We start from the raw sequence: 24,175 nt of genomic DNA on the forward strand, positions 1-24,175 counted from the left end.
CCCGGACTCCGTTAAACGTCTCCACTGCGCAAATATGAATCCTGTCTATTGGGCTTGCGCCCAAGTTTCGCGAAGGTACGCGGCAACTAGGCAGCTTGCTTCGAAATACGAGCATGTGTCGAATACGCATCGTGTTACAAATCGTGTAATAAAGAAACAAATGGACCAACGTGAAAGACGCGAAGGGGATTATTTATCTCCTAAAATAACTTTACGAGATTGGTTCGTTTTTTAATTTCCTTTTATTTCGCTACTTTTACTTATTTCACTGTTACTTTGGGACAACGTATGCGTTAAAGCTTAAAAAAAAGCATTATTTAAAATATTATTAACTAACTTCTATTTACTTCTTTTATACTTTGCTTTTAATATTCGCAAAAGAAAAAACTTTGAAGTTGTTAAAGGATAGCTCTTAGAGCTAAAAATCTGATGTTAAAATCTCAAGCGTAGCTCCCGACAAGTTAAAAGGTGCTTTAAATTAATTTTCTCAATAACCGTAAAAGAGGACGTGCAGAATTGTTTGAAAGTCCGGATAAAATTAATCGGTCGAGTTATAAGATAATTACGAAACATGCCTGATGTAAACGAAATTAAGACAGATATAACGTCGGCGATTTGCCGCGTACACAATTTAATAGATAGCTATCTTCATTTTAAGCGTTCTAGCATCCGCTAAAATTAAAGAGAGAAAGATGTTTATACGATAGTGTGGCATGTGTGTTTTAGAGAGGAAAATGCTTGAATTGGTTCTGGGAAAACAACGCAACGTATTGTGTTCTCTCGCTACTGACATCATGTTGTTATGTTGCACAAGGAGAATACTCATGCGCGCAACATGCTGTTGCACACCGAGTGCATAATTCATGGTGATACGTTGCATTAATTCATCCGTCATATGGTACGTTCGTGATGCAAGTATCGAATCTCTGTTTCCGTAAAATAGTACTTTTCGCGATGCGTTAATAATATTGTTAAAACAATTTTAAAAAATTATCGTATAAAATCACATAATAATCACTTTGTATTAAAAAAGATTATTAGCAGATCAAGAAAAAAGCCTCTAGAGCCAATGCTGGTTGGATTTAATTGCTTGAATGTTTTTATTAATTAAATGTACAGACGTTTCGGCGCATGGGTTTTGGCCATCTTCAGTATACAAATATTACTCCGCAATTATGTTGTCATTCGTCAATTTGGAGACTTATGGTCATGTCGACTACAATGATTTAAACCTTATAAGAGGTCAACCAGTAATCATTGTTCCAAGCACAAGAAACGAATTCTCTGAGAGATTGTGTGTGGATGTTTCAAAGGTCGGACTTATACTGTAATTAATTTTTAGTTTAAAAAAGATTATATTCGTCAAAAATAACAATGCGTAACATTTAAAGAAATATTCGCAAAATTTATGTAAGACGAGTATTAGTAATTTTTTATATTTTTTCTTAAAAATAAGATGTTTTGTAAAATAGAAATTTGTTTCTAAAAATTTTCTTTTAAGACTTACATTTTTAGGTTTTTGAATAAAATACGCCAATAATCATTATTACTACACATTCTCGTATTTTACATATTTTATTTAATTAGACGTTGTCGAGATTTTATCATTATTTAATTCGCGGCCAATTCAAATCCACAGAGTCTGAGAATTGTTCTACAAGCCAAATGCGATACAGTAATGAGAAAATAAAACGCAGCCTTTTTGTCGGAGCGCAGCTAACGGCCATTTGCGATTACCAGAGCATAACGAGAGCATTTACATTTTACTTACGGTCAGCATGGAGAAAGGAAGTAAAAATGTAACAAAACGAGAAAACCTTCGTTACAAATATAGTAACCACACAATGATGGTATTAACGAATGCTTCATTACAACTATCAAAGCTTCGATTTTAATGAATGGTCACGAACGTATCGATTACCCGCAGAACTTTTTTTCGAGGATTGTAAATCTCGCTAGTAATAATAATCGATTCCTTTAAAATCATCCTTATTTGAATATAATCTCGTTCTGCATTAAATTATATTCTGTTATCTCAAAACTCTGATCGAGATTGAAAGATAGAAGATTTCAGATTTCGTTGTTGAGCAAACACTCAGCATGATCGATGTGACCGTTATAGCTTCTAATACTCATGCTCATTAATTTTCGTGTAGACGCTTCGGATACACTCTGTGTAATCAAGATAATGAATTATCGAGGAAAATTTGTTCTCCATTCCAACAATCTATCACAGTACTTTAAGAGTGGAAAGTTCAGGATAGTCCGGCGGATCGGTTTATACTACTTTGTCTGCGAGTGACTGAGCGTAACTACTTGCTTCTCGGACAAGCGTACACACACACATGCATGCACAGCACATGCAAGCCAAAGTACGCGGTCGCACGACGAGTAAAAGTTTCAGGACTCGCCGTTTTCCGTTTCTACGTCGCACGGTCCAGGTGGAGTTCCGGGCTCCGAGTAAATAAATGAATACTACCGTCGTTCGTCTTCGTCTTTCGAAGACAAACATCCTCCTGTTCTTTTTCCTCGCAAACAAACTATTTCTGATTTCTTTTAAGAATTTTTCAAAACGTTTTTACATAATATCACGTCGTAAAATGTAAATTCATTGCAAACGTAATACATAAATGTATTTTAAAAAATAAGAACATAATTAAAGAATGTTTTACAAATACTATCTGATCTTTTGAAAGTCTTTCTCCGTGTAAAATTATAAAATTATAATTATAAAAATTTTTAAGAAATTATTTTGAAGTATATCAAAGCTTTCCTAAGATCAATATTTCCAACGCCTATATACGAGTCTGAAAAGTATCTTTTCGTCAGACAGTTAAATTCTGCACTTGACCGACTTTGATATCAAAAGTACACCGTGAAAAACAAAGAAAAAAGTTGATAAATAAAAATTTATGCTAAAAAGATTGTATTAGAATATAAAACATCGTTCTGGTGCACTTTTTTTTATTGAAAAGGGTTAAGAAGTAGAAAGAAAGATAGAACGAAAAAGAAAAGGAGGCAAAAAATCAGCCCAGGCGGAGTGGCCCAGTCGAGAGTAATTAAGAAAGTTGCTGGCGCACGAATCGTCCGTTATTAAAGCCACGGTGTTCCTCAAATCGAAATTTATATCTAGGCCATCGTTCGGACGCGCATCCGAAGGAAGGTGAATTTATCATCGGAATTACGCGGGAAATTTTAATTAACTCATTCTGTGTTCCAGTTTCCTCTATTCCTGGGGATTCCTCTCAAATTCACAAGGGTGGGAATTGCTTTTAACAAAGAACTTGAGAAATCATTATACTTTATAGAAATGAAACAACAAAGTTTCTTATAGAAATTTCACTTCGATGAACAAAGAAAATGTTAATCAAAAATAGAAATTTAAAAAATATATACTTGATTTTGAACATATAATTATATTAATATATAAGTACCTATAAAATTTTGTCGTTTTATTTTATTTTTATAAAATAAGATTAAATCCATAATTTGTAAGATTCACTAAGTACGGTTTTATGTTCACAAATTATGAACGTAATCCGCGCTTTATTTCTGGAATATATTTTGTCATGAAAAAGACAAAAAATAACGAGTATTATTTTTATTTCCAGTATTTATCTTCCTTTGATTTAATATAATTTAATCTCAAGTGTCGAGAAATAAGACACAATAGCACCATTTAAAAGAGAGAAGCGGCTACGAAACATGCAGCTTTTCACACTCAATTTCGATGCTTCCAGTGAAAATCTCATGGATGAGACTCTCGTGGGATAAGCAAGTTATCGGCCCTCGCTAATCGAGTTAAGAATGTCCTTTCTCGAGAGCGTTACGCATCCATAATCGCACCAACGAATCCTGGCACTAACCTATTAATGAGGAATCATTTATGAGATAAATACTACGAGATTCAAAATTCGTAAACATCGTGCTTTCCTGAGTTTACTCCTCTCTTTAACTTTCTCTCTTTCACTCACCCCCCTTCTCTTTCTCTAGCTCCCTCTCTTCCCTCAATCGCCATGTTATTTTAGGATTAAAGTTACTGTTCTCTCGCCTAGATATCAACGATGGATAATAATCGGGTAAGAAACTTACAGTTTGCATTTGCATGGCTGCTGTAAAATATGTTACGCGCGAAACAAATCCGAATTTGTGATAGTTCGAGAAAACTATCACAAAAAAACAATTCTAATCTCTCAGTTAAAATCCTGCATCGCATTTTTAAAAATTATTTCGGGTCGAACTATTATAGAAAATGTAACGTAAAACTTTTCCAATGCATGTAACATTTTATAAAAAACACCATCATTATTTGATTGATATATAAATTTAGAATGTGCATACTAAAAAGAATATACTACATGAAATATTTTAAACTTATTTTAAAAAAAGATTTAAGATATTTAAATATAATATCTACTTTAAGATTTTAAAATTTTACTTATTTGTGTAAATAAATTATTCACTCACCTGTCTTCCTACACAAACACATACATTCAAGTTTATCATATATTTGTGTACGTATGACAGTTTTTCCATTTCAGACTATTTTCGTTCGAATTATCTTTCATATTTCTACATGTCAGAGACTATCAAATACGTTTACGCGCCGTTAACTCTTGTGATATTTCTCATTTTATCATTTATTCGGCATGTTGGATTTACCATTTGGCATCTATCGCTTTTAAAAAACAAGATTTATCGCCTTTACTGTCCTTGCGCTTATCAATACGTTTCATTTAACGAATAATAATGACACTACGAATAATGGTATAAATGTCAGGATCACCTGCGAGCGCAATATCGTCGTATTTTTCGTTATTAGCATCCGAAACGTTATCGCACATATATTTCGAAACGTGCAGAGTGAGCTAGTTGCAACGCCCTGATGTTATATTTTATTTTATATCCTTTTTTTTTTTCAAATTTCCACGTAGCCCATCTATATGGATGCCAGACGCAGACTCGCCAGTATAATTCCCGACACGCGCCGAGCATTCGTTGTCATTTATCTCTGACACCATGCACAATACGTGTAATCCTCTTTACACTTCCACCCTATTCCCTTTAATGCCGCGGCTATTTGACATAAGCTGATATATCTCTTCTTACAAGTCCCCAGGAAAATATTACTTATGCAACGTGCCCTGACACCGCTATAATAAAAATGTATTCCTCGAAATACGGGATGTGCTACTCTACTTCGCATGCGCCTTATCTTGCATTACGACGATTACTTTAATTATTTTATGATAATACGACTCAAATATTGTTTTGTCTTTAACGTTTCCTTCGAATCGATTGATATAATGTTAGTTTCTATTAAACTAATTGATCTCAACATATAATTTACTGAATATAAAAAATTTTCAGTGACTTTTATAAAATTTAAAGTATTATAATTTATATGTATAATATTATATGCACACATATAATAATATGTAAGTACATATAGATTACATATAGATTACACATATATAATAATATCTAATACATGTATATTTTTTTATTTTCCACGCTTACGGTTTTTTTTTACTATTTACTTTTTATCTCCTATATTTCAGGAAAAAGTTACTAATGGATAGATAAGAATTGATTAGTGAGTTTCTCGTGGGGAATATACATCGTAATTTACTTTTCCCTCGTGTCCGGCGATTCATCCGAATAGATCGGTAGGTGCAAATGCACCTTAACGATGAGAAGTCCGGCGGTTCGCGTCTTCATTCACTAGCGACCCACTTCCTGCGCCTTAATATCCCTCGCGGGTCGTTACTCCAGGATTAAGTGGCCAGTGTTTCCTGTCGCGGGATTCGCCGACTCACCCCCGGAAGGGAGGCGCGAGCCTAGGCGGGCTTATATACTGGCAGTTGCACGAGTGCAAAGTTTGTTATTGACACGGTAAAAGCGGACCGCGCCGGGCATTATGCAGATCAGGAAATTCGTATTCCGCGTGCAAGGGTGTGAGGTTGGGGACGAAGCGAAAGACCAGTAAGAGAGGAAGAGGCGGGGGGGGGGGGGTTAGTTGTTGCGGCGACTACCCTTGCTCAGTGGTTTTGGCCTTGCGCGTTTAGCCACGAAGCTATACGTACACGCGTGTACGAAGTGACCCACTCAACCACGCCTTTCATATCCACTCACGTAGAAGAGATCTAAAGGGGTTGGAAAGGCGGTGTTCTAGTGTCTCGAGCACGCTTGGAAGTTATTGTACATAGGAAGATAGTATTTTCTACTGTCTTCAGCCGAGTTGATTAATTCATGGACATTGTTCAAAAAGAATGACTGTACACGTAGATGAAGAAGATTTTGGTCAGACACGTTCTAAAAAGCAAAATAGATAATGAATGAAATAGATAAAGTAACACGAACATGACGACTTTCTAAAAAATCCTTACAAAAGAACGATTTAATATGTAGAAGGTAGATAATTTTTTCACTAACAATTCCAATAACACAGTAATTTGTACAAATGTAAAAGTATTTTTAATATTTTTATTGCACTTTCAATGAAATGCGGGAGCAATTGATAAAAACAGTGTTAATTAAATATAGGAATTCTGTAACATTAAATTACATTCAGTTATATAAAACAATGCAAGCGCTTAAAACTGTGAGAAAAGCGCGATTTTCCGGCATTAATTCTATAAAAAAATATTAATTTTTCAGGGACATTTTTAATCGTATGTTATGAATATAGTATATGAATATAATACAAATACACAAACCGTAATATTCACTAACGTTTATAGCAATCAAACAGAAAAACTATATAAGTAAAGATTTCTTTATAAAAAAATAAAATTTATTTATACAAAAGGATTGATATTAAGTCAATTGAAAATTTCAATTTTACTAGAAAATAAATCGATATTAAAAATATTTTTGAGAATAAAAGTATGACAGAAAATAATGTTCAGTCGCATTGTTGCGACGAAAACATTGTTGTGACAAGATGTAGAAAAATTGTTTGTCAAGATGTAGAAAAATTCCATCATAAAAGTGCGGCTTTGCAAGAAGACATCTAAAAATTGTCTGACGTTTACAAAACAAATGGTTCTTGTATGATTTAGTATCTTACAAGCTTCAATATTTATATATGACATTAATAAAAATATTGGTCTTCATTAAAATATTAATATAACAATTATACATTATTAGTTTAAATATATCTGATAATAATAGATTTTATATTATAAAATTTGTTCTCATTAATATAATTTCTATATAAATTAAAGAAAGAGATTTTTTCGAAATTTTTTTGACTATGATAAATTTGAAATTTTCTTAATTCGCGAATCAATATAGCATACGAAGAATTAATACGGCCGCATAAAACAAGGCTGCGTCTTCTCGCGGGCTGACCGCGGCTGCGCTCGTATGCATATTCAACAGTAGGACAACACGGGTAATTCACGGTGCAACCCCGTTGCCGCACTATCTCGCCTACGTATAAACCAGCTCGCCGCGAATCCAACGATGCAACGCGTTCGTGGTACCGTTATTTCCTCGTTACGCGTTGCCCCGCTCGCGATTCTTGTTTTTCCAGACAGCAGCGCAAGCGCGCCTCAAATTCCGGACGGTCGGCCCGGCAAACATTTTAGAAGGAATTTTGGAATTTCGCAAAATGGGAACATAAATGCTTTCTACACTTCGGTAATCTTCGGATTTTTGCGATACCTACCCGCCGTCTTTCTCCAATCTAGACTCGTCTATCAAATATTACGCTTCACTAAATAAAATATATTCGTCGTTTTTAATAAGCTATTTATTAAAAACAAGTTTTCAAAATAACTGACAAATATTATAGTTTTTAAATTCAAATCTTTTTCAATAATAATTTTTATTTATGATTAAATTATTGGGAAAAATTAATGGATAGTTTTAAATTACGTCTTAAAAAATTTTAAAGTACGTCTTAAAATTTTCAAAATAAATAAAGACAGTCTATTTACTCATTTTGAGGTCCAGAAAAGTTGAGAAGGCAATAATAATATGACACTGTCTGGAAAAATCCGATATACGATAATTTAATGCTATCGGAAGATCAAACGACTATTGATTAAAAACGAGTAAGAGTAGAAGCCTGTCGATGAAAGTATTTAATGGCATTACCTTCGTCTGAACGTAAACGAAGTTTCAGAATTAAAGATAGCGAATTTTTTCCGCTATTCAGTTTTTTCATATAGAATGTGCAAGAATAGCTTCAATAAAAATCAATAAATATAAGTCAATATATTCGACATGAGATTTATAGGCACCAATTCTAATCAAAGAATTTTTAATAAAAAATAAAAAAACCAATAAATCATGTGAATTATTTCAAATCAAGTTTTTAGTGTAACATAAATAAGTCGTTGCAAAAACATGTAATAGTAAAAAGAAAAAATAAAAATAAAACAAGAGTAAAAATTTCAAGAATTTAGTTATTTATTCTCATGTAGTTATCGCAAATATTTGCGAGTTTTCTCCCGACAATCTAATCCATAATAAAAATTTTTTATTAAATAAAATAATAACAACAATGTTAAAAACAATTGTATGTTATAGTAAATTTAATATCAATTAAACTAATACAAAAATTTCTAAAAAAATATTTTAAAAGTTCTTTAGTCTTTTAAGTTTCTTAAGTTGTTTGGAATAGTTTGCTCTTTGAAAGTTTTCACTATTTTCACATTAACCTAATATATTATGGCGCGCATAATCTGCGGTTGGTGCGTTAATACCCCCTTCGATTAGAGGGCTCCCTTAGCTTTCTGCCGGTTGGAAGTCAGGTATTATAGCGCTTCTCGAACGCGCTACCCTCATAATCGAGAGGAGCTGCGCCATTGGCCTTAATTGACGATCCGGCAGGGGATTGAAGGGAAGGCGGGAGGACTAATTACTATCCGATTTCTCCTGGAATTTCGTTTCCCGTGCTCGCAATAAAGAGGCCCGAGATACCGCGATGTCATCGTAGCGCCATGGGGAGTGCAGCCCCTCAAAAAAGGGTGTTAATTAAACGGTTGCTTGATGAAATTCCATCGCGAAGAAGTTTCCATACTCGAGAAGTTTCCCAAAATTCTAATACCTTCTAAAGGATCGCGGTATCACAAAACACTAATAATAAGACGCGCATTTGATTACTGGAATGTCGCATTAAAAATACATTAGTTGAAATATTTAATATAAAGTTTATATTTTCATAATACAAACAATAGAATATCACTAGATTTTGATTAGAAATCAATTCAAACTGCACTCAATCGAACGAGTGAACAAAAACTTATTTATGTCAAATCTATTAAAACATATTTTTACGAAAACATTGTGAAAGATGACACACGCGACGATATATTTATTAAACCATTTTCTTTATATAATTAAAATAAAACCAAATTATCAATAAATAAATACGGATATGTAGACTATAAAAAACTAAGAGAAAAACTAACCCATTATAAATACAATCAATAATCATAGCGTGCTTTCTTTATATTTAATAAATTAATTTAAAATATATATATACTATATATGACTGTAGAATAATTATTTCTTCCTGTTTGTGCTTCTAACATATACTAATTAAAAGAGTCTCAAAGGATTGATTTCGGCGTAATTTTATAGAATATCCAATTTAATTTTCATAAATCCGTTATATTAAATAAAATATAATTTATCATTCAGCTTTATGATATGCAGCAGTAGAATTGCTATGCTTATTCCTTACTCATGAACTCACACTCATTCATGAAAATACAAATACGATGAGTATTATAATACGATTAAACGATATTTAACACTCCCAACATCAATGCATTTTATTATATTATAACAAAAGAATAATGCAAAAATGCAACAATAATGCGATATACTTCATTTTTTATCCTGTTTCGCAAATTAAAGTGACAGACTAAGCAAGTTTGAAACAAAGCAAGATTTTAATAGCTGTCAAGCTACTAATATCGAAAGTTAAGAATTTATACGAATTGAGAATTGTTAAGTATCCGTAGAGAATTATTTGATAACTCTTGAAACTTGTTACAATCATGTTTTGAAGGATAATGCGACGGCACACGGTGTGACTTACTTGCATCTCGCAATGCGAATGATAAAGCGACAATCTTGTATAAGTAAGCAACAACTCTCTGTGCCATTGTCCGCTCGCTTAAAGCTCAAAATACAAGAGCTAATCTTTGCAATAACTATTTGTTAAAAAATATTTAAAAATTATAAAATAAATACACATCAAAAATCCTGTTCTTTGTATTTAAAATAATTAAAAATGGAAATTTTATTACTTAAATCTTAATTCAATAATGCAATTTAAATTTATATTAAATTATTTAAACTCTTTACAATAAAAATTTTTTAAATTTATGAAAATTATTATATTTAGAAAAATTTAACGTTTATTAAATAAAAAAATAAAATTTACCTTTGGTTTAATAAAAAAAGTATTTAAATTAATAAATTTATATTATTTCAAACTTTTACCACGAGAGAAAAACAAAATTATATAATTTTGTAATAAAAATATTGAAAAAATAAAATTAAATTATTGGACAAAAATTGTAATTTACTTTCACACATATACTTTCATTACAACACATGCATATAATTTACAGTTTTAAAGACATAAAGAACAAAAAATAATTAATTAATTAATTTTCATAAAAATTTTCTCATTTAGACAAAGATAATCTTCATTTTACAAATAAGTATTAAATTTAATATCGTGCTGACATTTATATATATTCATATTGAAAAGAATTAAATTCAAATAAGCACGCATGACTGCATTTTTAATAAATATGCAATATAAGGAAATTATTATCACACAGTATTATTATTCAGGTTAAAAACTATAATACAGAATAATCTTTTTAATATAATGTGTAATACTTAATGTAAAAAATATTGTAACATTTTTATAATATTCTTGATCTAATAATAATATATATATATATATATTTAATATAATATTTGATTGTAATATTATAACACTCTTTTATATGTTAAATATATTCTCAAGTTATGTCATTTTTCATTTATCATCCTTTCTGTTTTGAAATCAGAAACTGGAATAGAAATAATATAAGGTACCTGTACCCAATTTGGCTCACCCTCCATTTTCAAATAGTTACACAATGAATTTCACAAATATATCGCTAATATATCGCTCAGGAAGTCAATATGATGTATTTATGCTAGTTAACTGCTCAATATCTCCTTTTTACGATACATAATCACACTTTATTCAAATTTTCTAAATCTAAAATATCAAAAGTAAGTTTTTGCTTTATGTAACTATCGTGTAACAATTATAAATATCCACAATTCATACTATTGTATAATTCATACTCTTTATTTATGCTTTTCAACACTGTATTTATTTTGGATTTTTATTAAAACATCTTGTTTATAATTAAAGAAAGAAAGCTGTTTGTATTGTGAAACCATTATAACCAGGAACACTACTAAAAATACAATATATTTTATTAATATACAAAAAAGTTAAAATTCTGTTTCTTTATTTAATGTTTAATTTTTGATTAGTATTTCTTGACTTTCTCTAGTTAGTTGAAGCTTTTTGACAGATAAAAGTTAAAATAATGGTCCTTGTAGTAAATAACACAATTTCATTATTTAATGAATAGCTGTATGTATAATTTTTTCCATGAGTATGTTAATAAGTGCTTAATTAAACATATTGATTGTTATTTCGCATTTTTTCAAAAATATTTATGAAAAAGAAAAATAGATAGCTAGGCCACATTGGGTGTACATGTAATCAACATAGCCCAAGTGCTATCTTTTTTAAAAATCTTTACTATATTTATATAAATAATTAAAAATATTTCATATATTTTTTTAGTTTCACAAATGTTTCCTATTTTAAATCTGACCCTTATTTTGCAATTTCGTATTCATCAAAAAATTACAAAAATCTCCAAAGCTTAGAGAGGGGCACATTGGGTACATACACCTTACATAAAATTATTAATTTATTATTAAATTATTAAATTCAACTCAACAGTAAAAAATGTTCAAGATGTAACAAATATCAAATTTAACTCGTAAACTTATTCACTGAAACGTATTACGCATCTAAAAATTGATTTTTGTTGAATTTTCCCAACAGAAATGTAAACAACTGTACAAATTTAAAATATTTTACTCAAAATAAAAACATTCTTTGACGGAAATGCATTCTCTTTTATCGAAAGAGAACAAAGATTTGCTAGATGCAAAAATTTTATTTAGGAAAAAAATTAATACATTGAATTCATTAAGGATTATATAATATTCGTACAGGGATTATATAATATATTTGGCATATAACAATTTCCTTTTATAATACTTTTAACAAGCTATATTTTGTGTGTATGCACACACACACACACACACACACACACACACACACACACACACACACACACACACACACACACACACACACACATATATGTACATATGAACTCTTGAAAGTCGCGTTACAAAGGAAAAATTATTTCTTAAGGAATATTTTCCTTTTTGCTGAAATATGAAACCAGCCAAAGGGAATTTGATATAAGAGGGAAACTACCCAGGCTGGACAAAGGGGCAAATATTCGAAACTTGATATGTCCTTTGTGCCACAGCTTCGGGCAAAGACAAGACATCAAAGGAATATCTGACATTACGAACGGCGAAGGATCCACGATAAGTTTTTGTTAATTGACCATGACGCATTCTTAACAGAAGACGAGCATTCGAAAGAGAGAAAAGGTATATTGTAAATAAGTTTACTCCAAAATTACTCAGTCGACGATAATTAATTTTCTTGACAGGTAACTTTCTGACGAACGCATATTGGAAAGTAAGGCTAAAACCGACGAGAGAGGGAAAATTCGGAAAGTTTCGACTTCTCTGCAACAGCTTACAGTCATCAATTTACGCTCACGCCATTTTGGCGTTATCGTTAAATATTCGAGAGAAAAGTTTTCCGATGCTTTCCATAAATCAATTATGGCGCTTAACTTCGCTTTGTGACACTCAGTAATTATACAAGCGTTATTTATCAGTAATAAATCATTGATTCCGTTGACAAAAGTAGCTGATGTCTTGTGCTAATATTTACTTAGAAGAGGTAGTACAATTAAATTAAAAAATGTATTCACATTCAAACTGGCACATGTTCTCTATTGATTTATCTATTTCCTTCCACATAATAAAATGTTAAATTAAACAAAATCTACATCATTATTGATTATTTTAACATTTAGACCTATACATATATATCATCCAATATATGTAGATTGCTACCCTTTCGATACCGTCGTGAAATGTCGACCAACCAGCAGGTAGCCACAAAATTTAATGGCATTACGAAGCACTTATCGCTTCCTGAAGCTTATCGAATTGCTTGGAGAGCGCGCGGCAAAACGGTCACTACCATTTTCAACTGTCATTATACGACCGAGATATGGTCACTCGCTGGAGAACCACATATTTTATCCAGTTATAAAGCACTCAAACGCTTTAGAAGGCCGTTACTCTTGAATTAATGTAGACTCGAGAGGCACCCAAAATTTCGCGCAGTGGAGCAAAGTAGCTAAATGACTTGCAAATTTTCACGTCGTATTATTCAGTCATATCATCAATAATTAATCCATTATCAATTACATGATCTGTACATTTTGTAATTATGTCAATATGATTAAAATAGAATAATTTCAGCCGCGTAATGAATTCAGAAAATGATTGACAGCAACAAAAAACCGAAAACGATGCAGCGCTACTAAAGTGCAAGCGGAACGGTTCGATATTGGAAAAGAGATAACAATATTCTCAGGAAGCGAGCATAGTCGATAACAATTAGCTATGACAGATATTTTATTCTCAAATATAAATCATAATTTCCATCAAATTTTAACAAAATTATGCTAAAAAACTTTTAATATACTATTATTTATAATTTATCTTAAAACGAGCTTAATATATTTTATTTTACAGTAAAAGCAGCATAAGGCTAATTGTAAGTTAGATTAATCCATCAATGTGTATTATTATTTCGAAAATTCTTTTTCTGCAAAATAAAACTTTATTGGCAAATAGTATAATTCAGGTTAATCAAATATTTTACTTGGCATTTTCATTTACAAACAGTGCTTGTATTAATAGCAAGAATTTTTGCAAAAATCGGTAAATGTTAATTAGATAGAGCCACTATGCTATACGCGACGTGTGTACGTATCTTACTGAAACGTGCACGTTCTGATGGCTCGCCATTAAAACCACACTAACCTTAAGTAATGACCAACGCGCCTTTCGCCTCCCCTCGGTCGCGGAAGATTTATGGCATGAGACATAAACTTGCGGCTGCGTGCCGTACGAACAGACCGACATCCATTTTCCACGGGAAATTGACATTGCCGCTACCTGCCATTTTTTTCTTATCTGATAGAACTTCGTTAGACATCTGAATTTTCCAGCGGAATAAAATTACATATGAATATCATACGAGAATCCTTCCTTTTATTTATTTTAAAACTTACTTATATAAGAACTTTTTATTTTATAAAATTGTAACTCTCAATAACTTTTAATTAAAAATTATTTTTTGTACCTTTATTCTTCTCATATTTTTAATAATTTTACGTGTATCTTCTCAATTTTACTAAATTTAAAGTTAATTATTAATTTTATTCAAATAGCTCATATATTTAACATATTTAATTGTTTGATATTTCTATCAAAGACGGAAGAGAAATATTTTATGTAATTTTTATTTATATGAAATTATATTTATACGAAAAAGATTATAAAAATGTATTTATGATAAAAATTATTTTTTAAATTATTTTAAATACGTATGTAAAGCTAACATAAACAAGACATTTACATACTCTCTAAATTATAATCAGTAAAAAATCAATGAAATCAGTGAAAGCACATTGATTTTTAGCGAGATACTTATAATTTATTGATCAGTGAAATAAATACATTGATCTTTCAGTGATAATACACTGATTGCCATTTAAAGAGAGCATTTAAATTAAAAAAATAGAATATTATTTTCATATTTTAATATTTTCCCTTAATAAAGTAATTGGAAGTTTTCCAGATTCTTCCTTCGAAGACAAATAAAAATATAAATAGTTTGATCACTTTGAATCTATTGAAATTCAAGAAATTCTTCAATAAAATATTAATTTTATATTGCGGAAATCACGTTACCGTAACCGACATTTACCATTATTCCGTGAACAGTCGACAGGAGTAATGTTGTTCTTTTAAACAAAATGATCGCGGCATGGCACGGCTGTGAATTTAATTAAACTTCCCACAAGATACTTCGCTCCCAGGAAATTACAGTCTGCAAGTCTATCCCTTTAGTTTAATGTCTAATTTATGAAACTGATTCCTTCTCGAACGTTTTCACGTCACGAGACAGCTTGAGGCTTCATTGACCGAAGACTTGATCCGTGAAATTAAGAGTAAAGTAATTACTGAGACGTAATTACTTATGCAAGGCGCAAAACAATTAAAGTGCATTTTGATATCAGGCTTAACAACCGGATGGAACGCGTTTTACTTTTATTTTCTTAACTTCAGGGAAATCTTCTCTGAGGGTCATAATTAATTAGTTTCATTCATTTATTTAAAAATTTATATAATTAAAAAACTTGTTTATCTGCTGATGAACAAAACAAAAAATATCACAACTTTGAAACTAATTTTTAGATTCATCCAAAGATCAATTATAATTGTTATATAACTTTATAATTTTTTATTATATTTTTGTTAGAAAAAAATTACTTAATAATCTTATCCATTATTGTTTCTTACATTCTTTCTCGGATACTGCATATACTTTTGAACATAAATGTATAAATTATTTCTGTTCTAAGAAGAGAGAAAAATTACACATTCCTTCCTACTAAAAGAAACTGTTTTTATGTCAATTTTAAAAACCAAAGGCAAAAAAGAGGCGTGATGAAGAAAACGAGGGAAAAGAAAATTGATGTCGACCATAGTGACGACCGTTATTTTCGGGACGAGCGGTGCGAAAATACCGGTAGGTAGGTTATACATGACCGCGCGAAAGAGGCCGGGTCCACTGGTCGCGTATTTTTACGATGGAGTTTGCGCCTCCGGCGCCTCGCGTTTCACCGCAAATATTTATTTTACGGTCGGTGGCACGGCTCTTTAACCCTCGCAGTTGACTGTTCGCAGTGGTCACCACCAAAAATTAAATTCAAGAATGAACAAAAATTTCATTCGCTATACCGTTGAGTCTAATAAGCGCATGTTCCTTAATTGTTATATAACTTTTTCTCGAGACATAATTCTCTTCTACATCAATTTATAAACATGAGAGATCGCATATTCCCTCATAAAACTATTTTAGTCTGATGAAAATGTATATAAGCTGTGCTCTTTGACACACATATAGTAAGTGAAAAAATGTTTCCTAATTTCATAAATATTATAAATACTAGAAATATCATAAATATTTAAACAATTTCTTTATTGAATCTAATATCATTAAATATCTTAAATATTATACAATTCTTAATGTGTAATGTAATTTTTTATATGTAATCAGTAATAATTTTGCAGTATCTTTTTACTTATTCTGTTTCTATCAGTAGCATAGCTTAACATGACTCAACATGACTTCAATTTCGAGAGTTTCCAATAAAGAAATACTTGATGTAAATAAATAACAGAACTTCCTGCTTTTGGCGTCCTTATCTACATCTCAAAGGCCGAAAACATCATACCGGAGACGCTCGGAACTCTGCACCGCAAGAGGAGCATTTCAACATCCCTCCCGGCGTTGACCCGCATTTCGATATACTAGCAGCAAAATTCTTGTCAGCACAAACACTTCTTGTAAGAACAAGTCTGATAATAGACAAGACACGATGTCATCGATAACTTCGCAAATTTTGCATTAAAATTTTCAAACCCTGTTACTAAAAATTAACAAATTTTCAATTTAATAAGCGTCAGATAATCATCATATACGCAAACTTATAAGTATTTCTGAGACATATAAAATACAAATAACATTAATTTGTTTTCGGCACAATTTCTGTTTTTATATTTTCGTAATTTGTATATCATTTGTATATTTTTATCTTTTATTTTCATTAACAACAAACAAGTGTATTATGTATGCGTATATTATACACGTACTGCATTTTTTCGAGTATAATTTAAATAAATGTTTATATGTCAAAAATAATTTTAACTTATGATCCATGAAAAAAGGGAAGGCTTTTATAATGTTTAGGGATGTACCCGAATGTAAATAGTCGACTTCAAAACTGCAATTTTTGAGCAATAAATACAGGATGAACGCACCTGCTGTATAGACAAAAAAGGCAATATCGATGTATGATATTCCTATTGTAAGCTTTAACCACCCAAAAACGTTTTCTAGATAGAACAATTTGGTCGCTTCAAAGTCCGCTTATTGCATGCGATTCCCGATATATCGAAACTGTTTCATCATCGTTTCTAGAGGAATGATATAGACAGAGAGAGATTATTGCATTTCTATGATTATCAATTGAGAGTCAGAAGCGTTACTTCTCGTTTTAGTTGCGTTAAAAAAATGTACACATACTAATCATCTATGTATATCCAATTTCAAATCAGTCCGGTTAAATTTTTCTTTTAATCACTGATAATGATTATACGTTATAAAACAGAAATTACTGTTTATATATAATTTATTTAAAATTGATCAAAAATATATTTATTTATCAAAAATATTATATTTGTTTCTATATTTTTTCAAAATGATAATTCTTATTATATGTATTTAAAAAAAGCAGAATGTAATAAAATTCGAATTTCAAAAACTATCTTTTAAAATATTAATGTTTATGTAAAATAACATATCAAATTTCAATTAGTTAATTAATCTGAAAATATAATTAACATTAGAGATGTACTGTTAGTGCTCTTTTCTCAACTAGCGCTCAAATAACGAGATATTTCAGTATCATACCATCACGTCGGTGACTGTGCTGTGTCATTCAATGTGTATGAACACATGTTGAAAATCGTCGAGGAACACCTTTCATTAACCGTAACGACTCCCTATATTCGTAACAAAGTTAAAATCAATGCCAGGATGAAGTTGCCGACGTTCGGCTCGTCAAATCGGAGAAATCTACTGCGCGCGGTGCATACAAACGGCCGCGTTTCGTACGGACCGAGCAAATCCACAAACTGAATCTGCCTGACAATGAGGTTCCTTCGGGCAACAAACCGACGCGTACACACACACACACACACACACACACACACACACACACACACACACACACACACACACACACACACACACACACACACACACACACACACACACACACACACACACACACACACACACACACACACACACACACACACACACAGACGCATACACACAAAGACGTCCACGCACGGAAGTTTCCTTCCTCGCGAATGTACGGAGCAAAAGCTGCGAGACAAAGACAGGCACCTGTATAACAGCCGTCAAGCTCAGAACTCTGCACCGAATGCATATCTCGTTTGTCCTCTCGTCGCGTCAGCGGAATGACGGTGTAGCATAATTAATCGGTTTTCATAATGGCGTCTTATGCTAATGCGACGGGACGCGACTCCAACTCTATTTTCCAATTATATACTTCCGTTTTCGGATCTCTTTGGAGTGTTTTGCCGACACCTCCGGATCGTACGACTTAATAACTGAGTTACTAATGTGCAGAAATAACCATCATATGACAATTCTCAGAACGGTAATACGGCTTCCTTCCTTCGTAATAATTTATATATATATATATATATATATATATATATATGAATCATCGTAATAGTTGCAAACATACAATCACAATTACACACAAGAAATTGTCGTAATTATTTTAATTGAAGCTTTAATTGTTGTAATTAACGTAAATACTTCTCAAATATGTAGCTGTACTGCAATCTGAAACATGCCAAAATATGGAACAATTCGGTTTCGTCCAAATTTCGACAGGAAATACGAGCTGGAAAATCAGGTTAACTGAAATCGAATAATCTGGTAGTCGATGCAATGGCAGTTTCAAAATTTCCGTAATAAATTTCCAATTCAATGTTAATTCAATTGTCCATTTACAACAATTCTAGATCTAAACTTTTTAATTCATAACGTTGTTATATTATTATTTTGTATATCACATTCTTTAATATCAATTTTCTGATACGTAAACATTTACAAGAGATTATTACGTGTATTGTTTCGTACATGTTTCACTTTTAATTTTGAGATCAAAAAATCTTTTGAGAAATTTAGAAGAAAATTGATAATGATAATTCATACCACAAATATTCTCATTCTTTACGTAAAATCGTACCTCGTAGATAATCTTACGTAGTAAGAAGCATAAGACGTCAGTCGCGATCCGATGAAAGATATGCGCAAGTAAATAATCACCATGCAGGCGAATCTGAAAAGCTGCGGAATAAATCGGCCCTCGAGTTTCCCTTTCCTTAAGTGCCCAACGGCATTTAATTCCAGTAGATTTAGCAGGCTTCAGCCTATACCTTCTCGCGCAAAGACGTATATTTTCCAGCAGGTCGTAGCAATCCTCTCTCTTTCACGAGTTCCATTCAGAGAGCCACGGCGAGATTTCCTGTCCCGAAAATAAATGCGTGATTTCTCCACCTACCGGCCCGCCTTCTACTTCTTCTATCCGTTCCTCTTTCTTTCCCCGAAGAAGAAGACACCCAGGCTCATATATCTGCTGACTATTCGCTTGTCTGCCTCAGATATGGTTGACGCTCGCACGAGAAAGAGGATCGCGCCGGAGAATATCCCTTAAACTTTGAGATTCCATTAAATCGCGGAACGAGATCTGTCGTCGGCAGGCAGTACGCGTGCACTTGCGAATTTATGAAATCAATTAGCAACGCGAAATCAATTCATATTCCTGTAACCTGCAGAAGATCATCCCATTGAGCTTTCTAAAACTTTTCTTGTTTCAGGCAATGTATAAAGATATTTTGAAAAAGTGATCGACGCAGTATAGCAATTTTGCTGTACTTGCGACACTTAATCATCACAGAAGCTTTGAATCAAATATCCGTACATAGTCCTAGTGGAAGCTCCGTATACTGAACTGGATTAATGCATTTCATCGGTATCCGGTTCTCTCTCGGGCGGTTATTACTTCGCAACGGTGCGCGGCAGTGCCTGATTACGGCCGCTCGCTCGATTACGTGAAATCTGCCGCAGGACCCCGAGATTGTCCCGCACGACGTCCGCTCAAAGCAAGAGCCGGAGGGGGAGAAGCGTGTAGTAAGGGGAGAATGTTAGAGAAAGGTAGATCCTTCTCTCCAGAAATCAGTATCGGGTTCCATTAAACTCGCCAACAGAATGCTACAGGATAATGTACCATGAATTAATGCATCGATACCAGTCTGGTCAGCCGGTTCTACGATTCGTTCTAATTAAGGTTTAATTATAAGCCATCGATGCATTTCGCGAATCGTCTCTGATTACGGCTTTCAGTGTGCATTATTAAGTTTGTTCGCAAATTATTAGATCCTATATAAATTACATTTACAATAGATAATTTCGTGTTTGAATATTATCTTTTTCTTAATCGACCAATGCAATTTTGTGACAAAAGAGATCCAGAATGTATTTCATTCAATGTGCAAAACATGTAAAGTTCACAGACTCAATTGCAAGGATAAAAGAAAAATATGGCAGTCTTCTAATTGTGAATAAAATAAATTTTACTTAGAATACTTTATCAATACGATTTTTTTTCTATAATTATTAAAACGATAATTTCTGAATTAAAAGTTTACATTAATTTGAATTTGTCTTCATTTTCGGTTCTCATTTTCATGTGTTCTCTTCAAAACTACCGAACAAGACAGACGAGCCTTCACCAGACGTTAATTAATATAAATGTCGCGCGCCATTGACATTAATGGCTTATATGCCGCGGAATGCGCCTTCGTGTGCCATAAAAGCTTATATATCTCGGCCGTATCTCGTCCGAGGAAGTTAATATATCTCCCAGTCTCTTCCTTCCTCGGCCACGGTGGTCTTTTCTTCGAGCGCTTCCACTGCGGTCGCGGTGATCCTCTCTTCCCGCCTCTGTATTACAAACGCATAAGACCGGGCTATAATACAGTCCGTAATACAGTCGGTGAATATTTAAGCGAGACCTCGAAATTCAGATCTCGACGTAAACGAGCGAGGTGGGAAACCGCCTCTCGCTTTAAGACGCAACTGCGTTATGAAGATTGCCGACTTGGAGCAAAAGGTGGGGAGAGGGGAAGAGCGAGGGATCGTTAACTTCGAATATTAAGCCACATAGTATCATGTGTCTCGACATAATTTTACGTTTAACGCCCGCGTGTAATAAGGTCGTATCTCGTGATAATATTTACCCGTTTCAAACGACAATTGTAATCATCCGTAGAAAAGGGACTAAAGTACTGGGTACATTAACAGGCCCGCTCGCCGTCATGGTAAAGGGCAGACGAAGGGTAGTCTCCGAAACTCTAATGGAGGCGGTTGGCGGATTTAGACCACCTACAGCCCTTTGCTTCTTCAAGGAAACCACTCTGAAATCCTTCCATCTGACTGCTCGCGTTCTACCTCACCCGCATTGTTAATATCTTCTATCCCTTCGTATTCGTTTCTTTGTTCGACATAAATTCTCTCGCTGTACCTATACCCGCTTGTTGCGCCAATTTTGGTCATAAGAATTTTCCAGCCAATGTTGTTTCGTTTGTGGAACATATAGAGAGAAAAAGATACCTTCTCGTTTAATAAAGACTAACGAATAATCTTGTATTATTAAAACATTTTGTGTTATTTTATTTGAAAGAATTATTTAAAAAATATTCTTTAACTCGTAAGCTTAAAAAATTTTGTAATGTTACACTTCCCTTCATCATTCCACCAATTTTTTACAAATAATAACGCAACGAGGTCAAAAAGAAAGTCTTTTTTTGCTCATAACTTTGTCTTACTATTTAATGAGACCTTTCATTCCCTCTATAAGATATTTTTATTAACTTCTCTCTCTCTCTCTCTCTCTCTCTCTCTCTCTCTCTCTCTCTCTCTCTCTCTCTCTCTCTCTCTCTAAAATATGGATTCAGGCCGTTAATGCAAACGATCAAGCCAAGTGATAACAATAATTTCCATAATCGTCCGTTACTATAAAAAATGGGCGCAATTCGCGTCGCGCGCATCGCCAATGGACTTTATCTCTAAATATTCCGGAGATTACAGCGAGAGATAGGGTAAAAGCGTGGAGGTGTGAACGAGGGTGGCGAATAAATAAAGATGAGAGAGAGAGAGAGAGAGAGAGAGAGAGAGAGAGAGAGAGAGAGAGAAGTCGGACGATTCTCGATGTTTACCCCGTCATGCAGCGATGTGCGAAAATCCTATGCACGCGCACGCGATAAAATGGGTCGATCTTAACGGCACGGCTTTCGTGAACACGATCGTTTTGCGATTTTATAGAAGTGTTCTTTTCTTTTTTGCACTTTTTCGTTCTCTCTCTCTCTCTCTCTCTCTCTCTCTCGTACTTTCTCTGCGACTGCTGAGAGTTAAATAAAGAACGGCAGATGTGTTTCTATAATGTTCTCCTCGCATGGTTCAATCCCCATCGTTCGAAGCTTGTGCCTTTTACAGAGTCGAATGACAAGAAAACACATATCACACTATTACATAGCTATACAGAGTGTCCTATACCGATAAGAATTCTTATGACATTTAATTCTGTTAAATGACAATTATTTCTTTGTGTAAAAATATAAATAATAATTAATTGCCTTTCTAAAAGGCAGCTATATTATATAAATAATTTGGAGCAAAATAAAGAAAAAACAGTATATAAAATAATTATAGTAGAATAAGAATGTTTTATTATGTTTCACATAATTATTTTGCAAATTAACTTTTATCATTAATTTTTTTCATTAATTTTTATTAAAGTATTATCTTTATTATATATGTAGAATATTTTTAAATGCAATGTATCTTTATCCACTCCATTGTATTCTCTTATTGTATCAAAAGTAAAACTCGATACGCATATATCTCGTGGACACCCCGTATACAGGACAAGTCGTGTATCGCGATGTATTGTTCCCGCGATATTCTTTCCGCGGTTGTATGGCCTTTTTATGACCCGAGGCGAATGACTCTCGCGAATAAGGCAGAGACCGAAGCTCGCGTGGAATCCGCAGAATGCCGGTCCCACGCCATTGTCGTGTAAAGACGAGCGCCGTTTCAGTATCAAAAGGCGCCTCCATTTAACGCACAAACGGGAAATAAGCTCGATAAATGCGCCTGCACGTTTTTGAAACTGACGACCACGAAATCGTGCCAGAAATGGAACTAAACGTTGTCATGATGCATCATTTATGAGAAACGCCATTTCTGTTATTGATCAACGAATTGTGTTTTTTAATTCATTGCGACGTTATATCAAAGCAGACTTGATGTATTTATTTGTGATAAAAACCTATTAATTTTAAATAAAAATAATATAATAAAAATATCGTACATCCTATTAAGAACTTTGTATTTTATACATTTGCATGACTTCTTCTAAAAAAACATTTATCAACATGACCATTAATCAAACTAATTTGAAAATGCAATCTATTATTAACACTCATTAAATCTACGCATAAAATTATTAACATACATATATAATTTTGACGCGATTCACTAATTTTATTGTAGATTTTGTAAATTTATTTCTCGAAATAAAGTATAGAGTTTAGAATGAATTGCTATTCCGAGTCGACATCAAAATTTCATGGTGGCACAAGAGAGACGTTAAGGGCAAGGCATGACCGTCTTCTTCGCATTTTAAAAGAACGATCACGCACTGGCTGTAAAAAAGATTTCACCTTTTCTCCTCCTCCCCCTACGTTTGAGCAAGAATCACTGCGAGCCTGACGACTCTCGAATCTTCCGCGGTTTTCTTGTCTTACGACGCTCCGATCTCTTCGGCTACGTGTCTGAGACTAAAAGCCTTTTCCACTTGTACGAAGTACGGTGCTATTTGCCGCATAAGGAGGTAAAGTACACAGAATCTCGCGAGAGCAATACTAAAGGGAGCAAGACATATAGATCCAAAGAGCCATTTCGTGGTGAAAGCTCTAATAATTAGATTTCATGTACAGTCAA

The 24,175-nt window shown here is 33.0% G+C and overlaps 1 protein-coding gene across 3 annotated transcripts in view; it reads left to right on the forward strand.

Moving 5' to 3' along the window:
• Positions 1-24,175, forward strand: part of LOC105837217 — an 89,217-nt gene that overhangs the window by 40,579 nt on the left and 24,463 nt on the right. The window contains exons 3-4 of one of the 3 annotated variants that reach the window (XR_004963342.1): positions 12,615-12,741; positions 12,804-13,206. The exons of 1 other annotated variant lie outside the window; for it this stretch is intronic. Coding sequence is in view for 1 of the 2 variants with exons in the window: in XM_028192556.2 (XP_028048357.1) it covers positions 12,528-12,542 (15 nt within the window). In the remaining variant the exon portion in view is untranslated. Of the gene's footprint in view, positions 1-12,527; positions 12,558-12,614; positions 12,742-12,803; positions 13,207-24,175 lie in introns of those variants that run through there. One more of the 3 variants, XM_028192556.2, reaches the window with a different exon arrangement.

Source organism: Monomorium pharaonis, chromosome 5 (assembly GCF_013373865.1).
Source record: "Monomorium pharaonis isolate MP-MQ-018 chromosome 5, ASM1337386v2, whole genome shotgun sequence".
NCBI classification, from domain to species: Eukaryota; Metazoa; Arthropoda; class Insecta; order Hymenoptera; family Formicidae; genus Monomorium; species Monomorium pharaonis.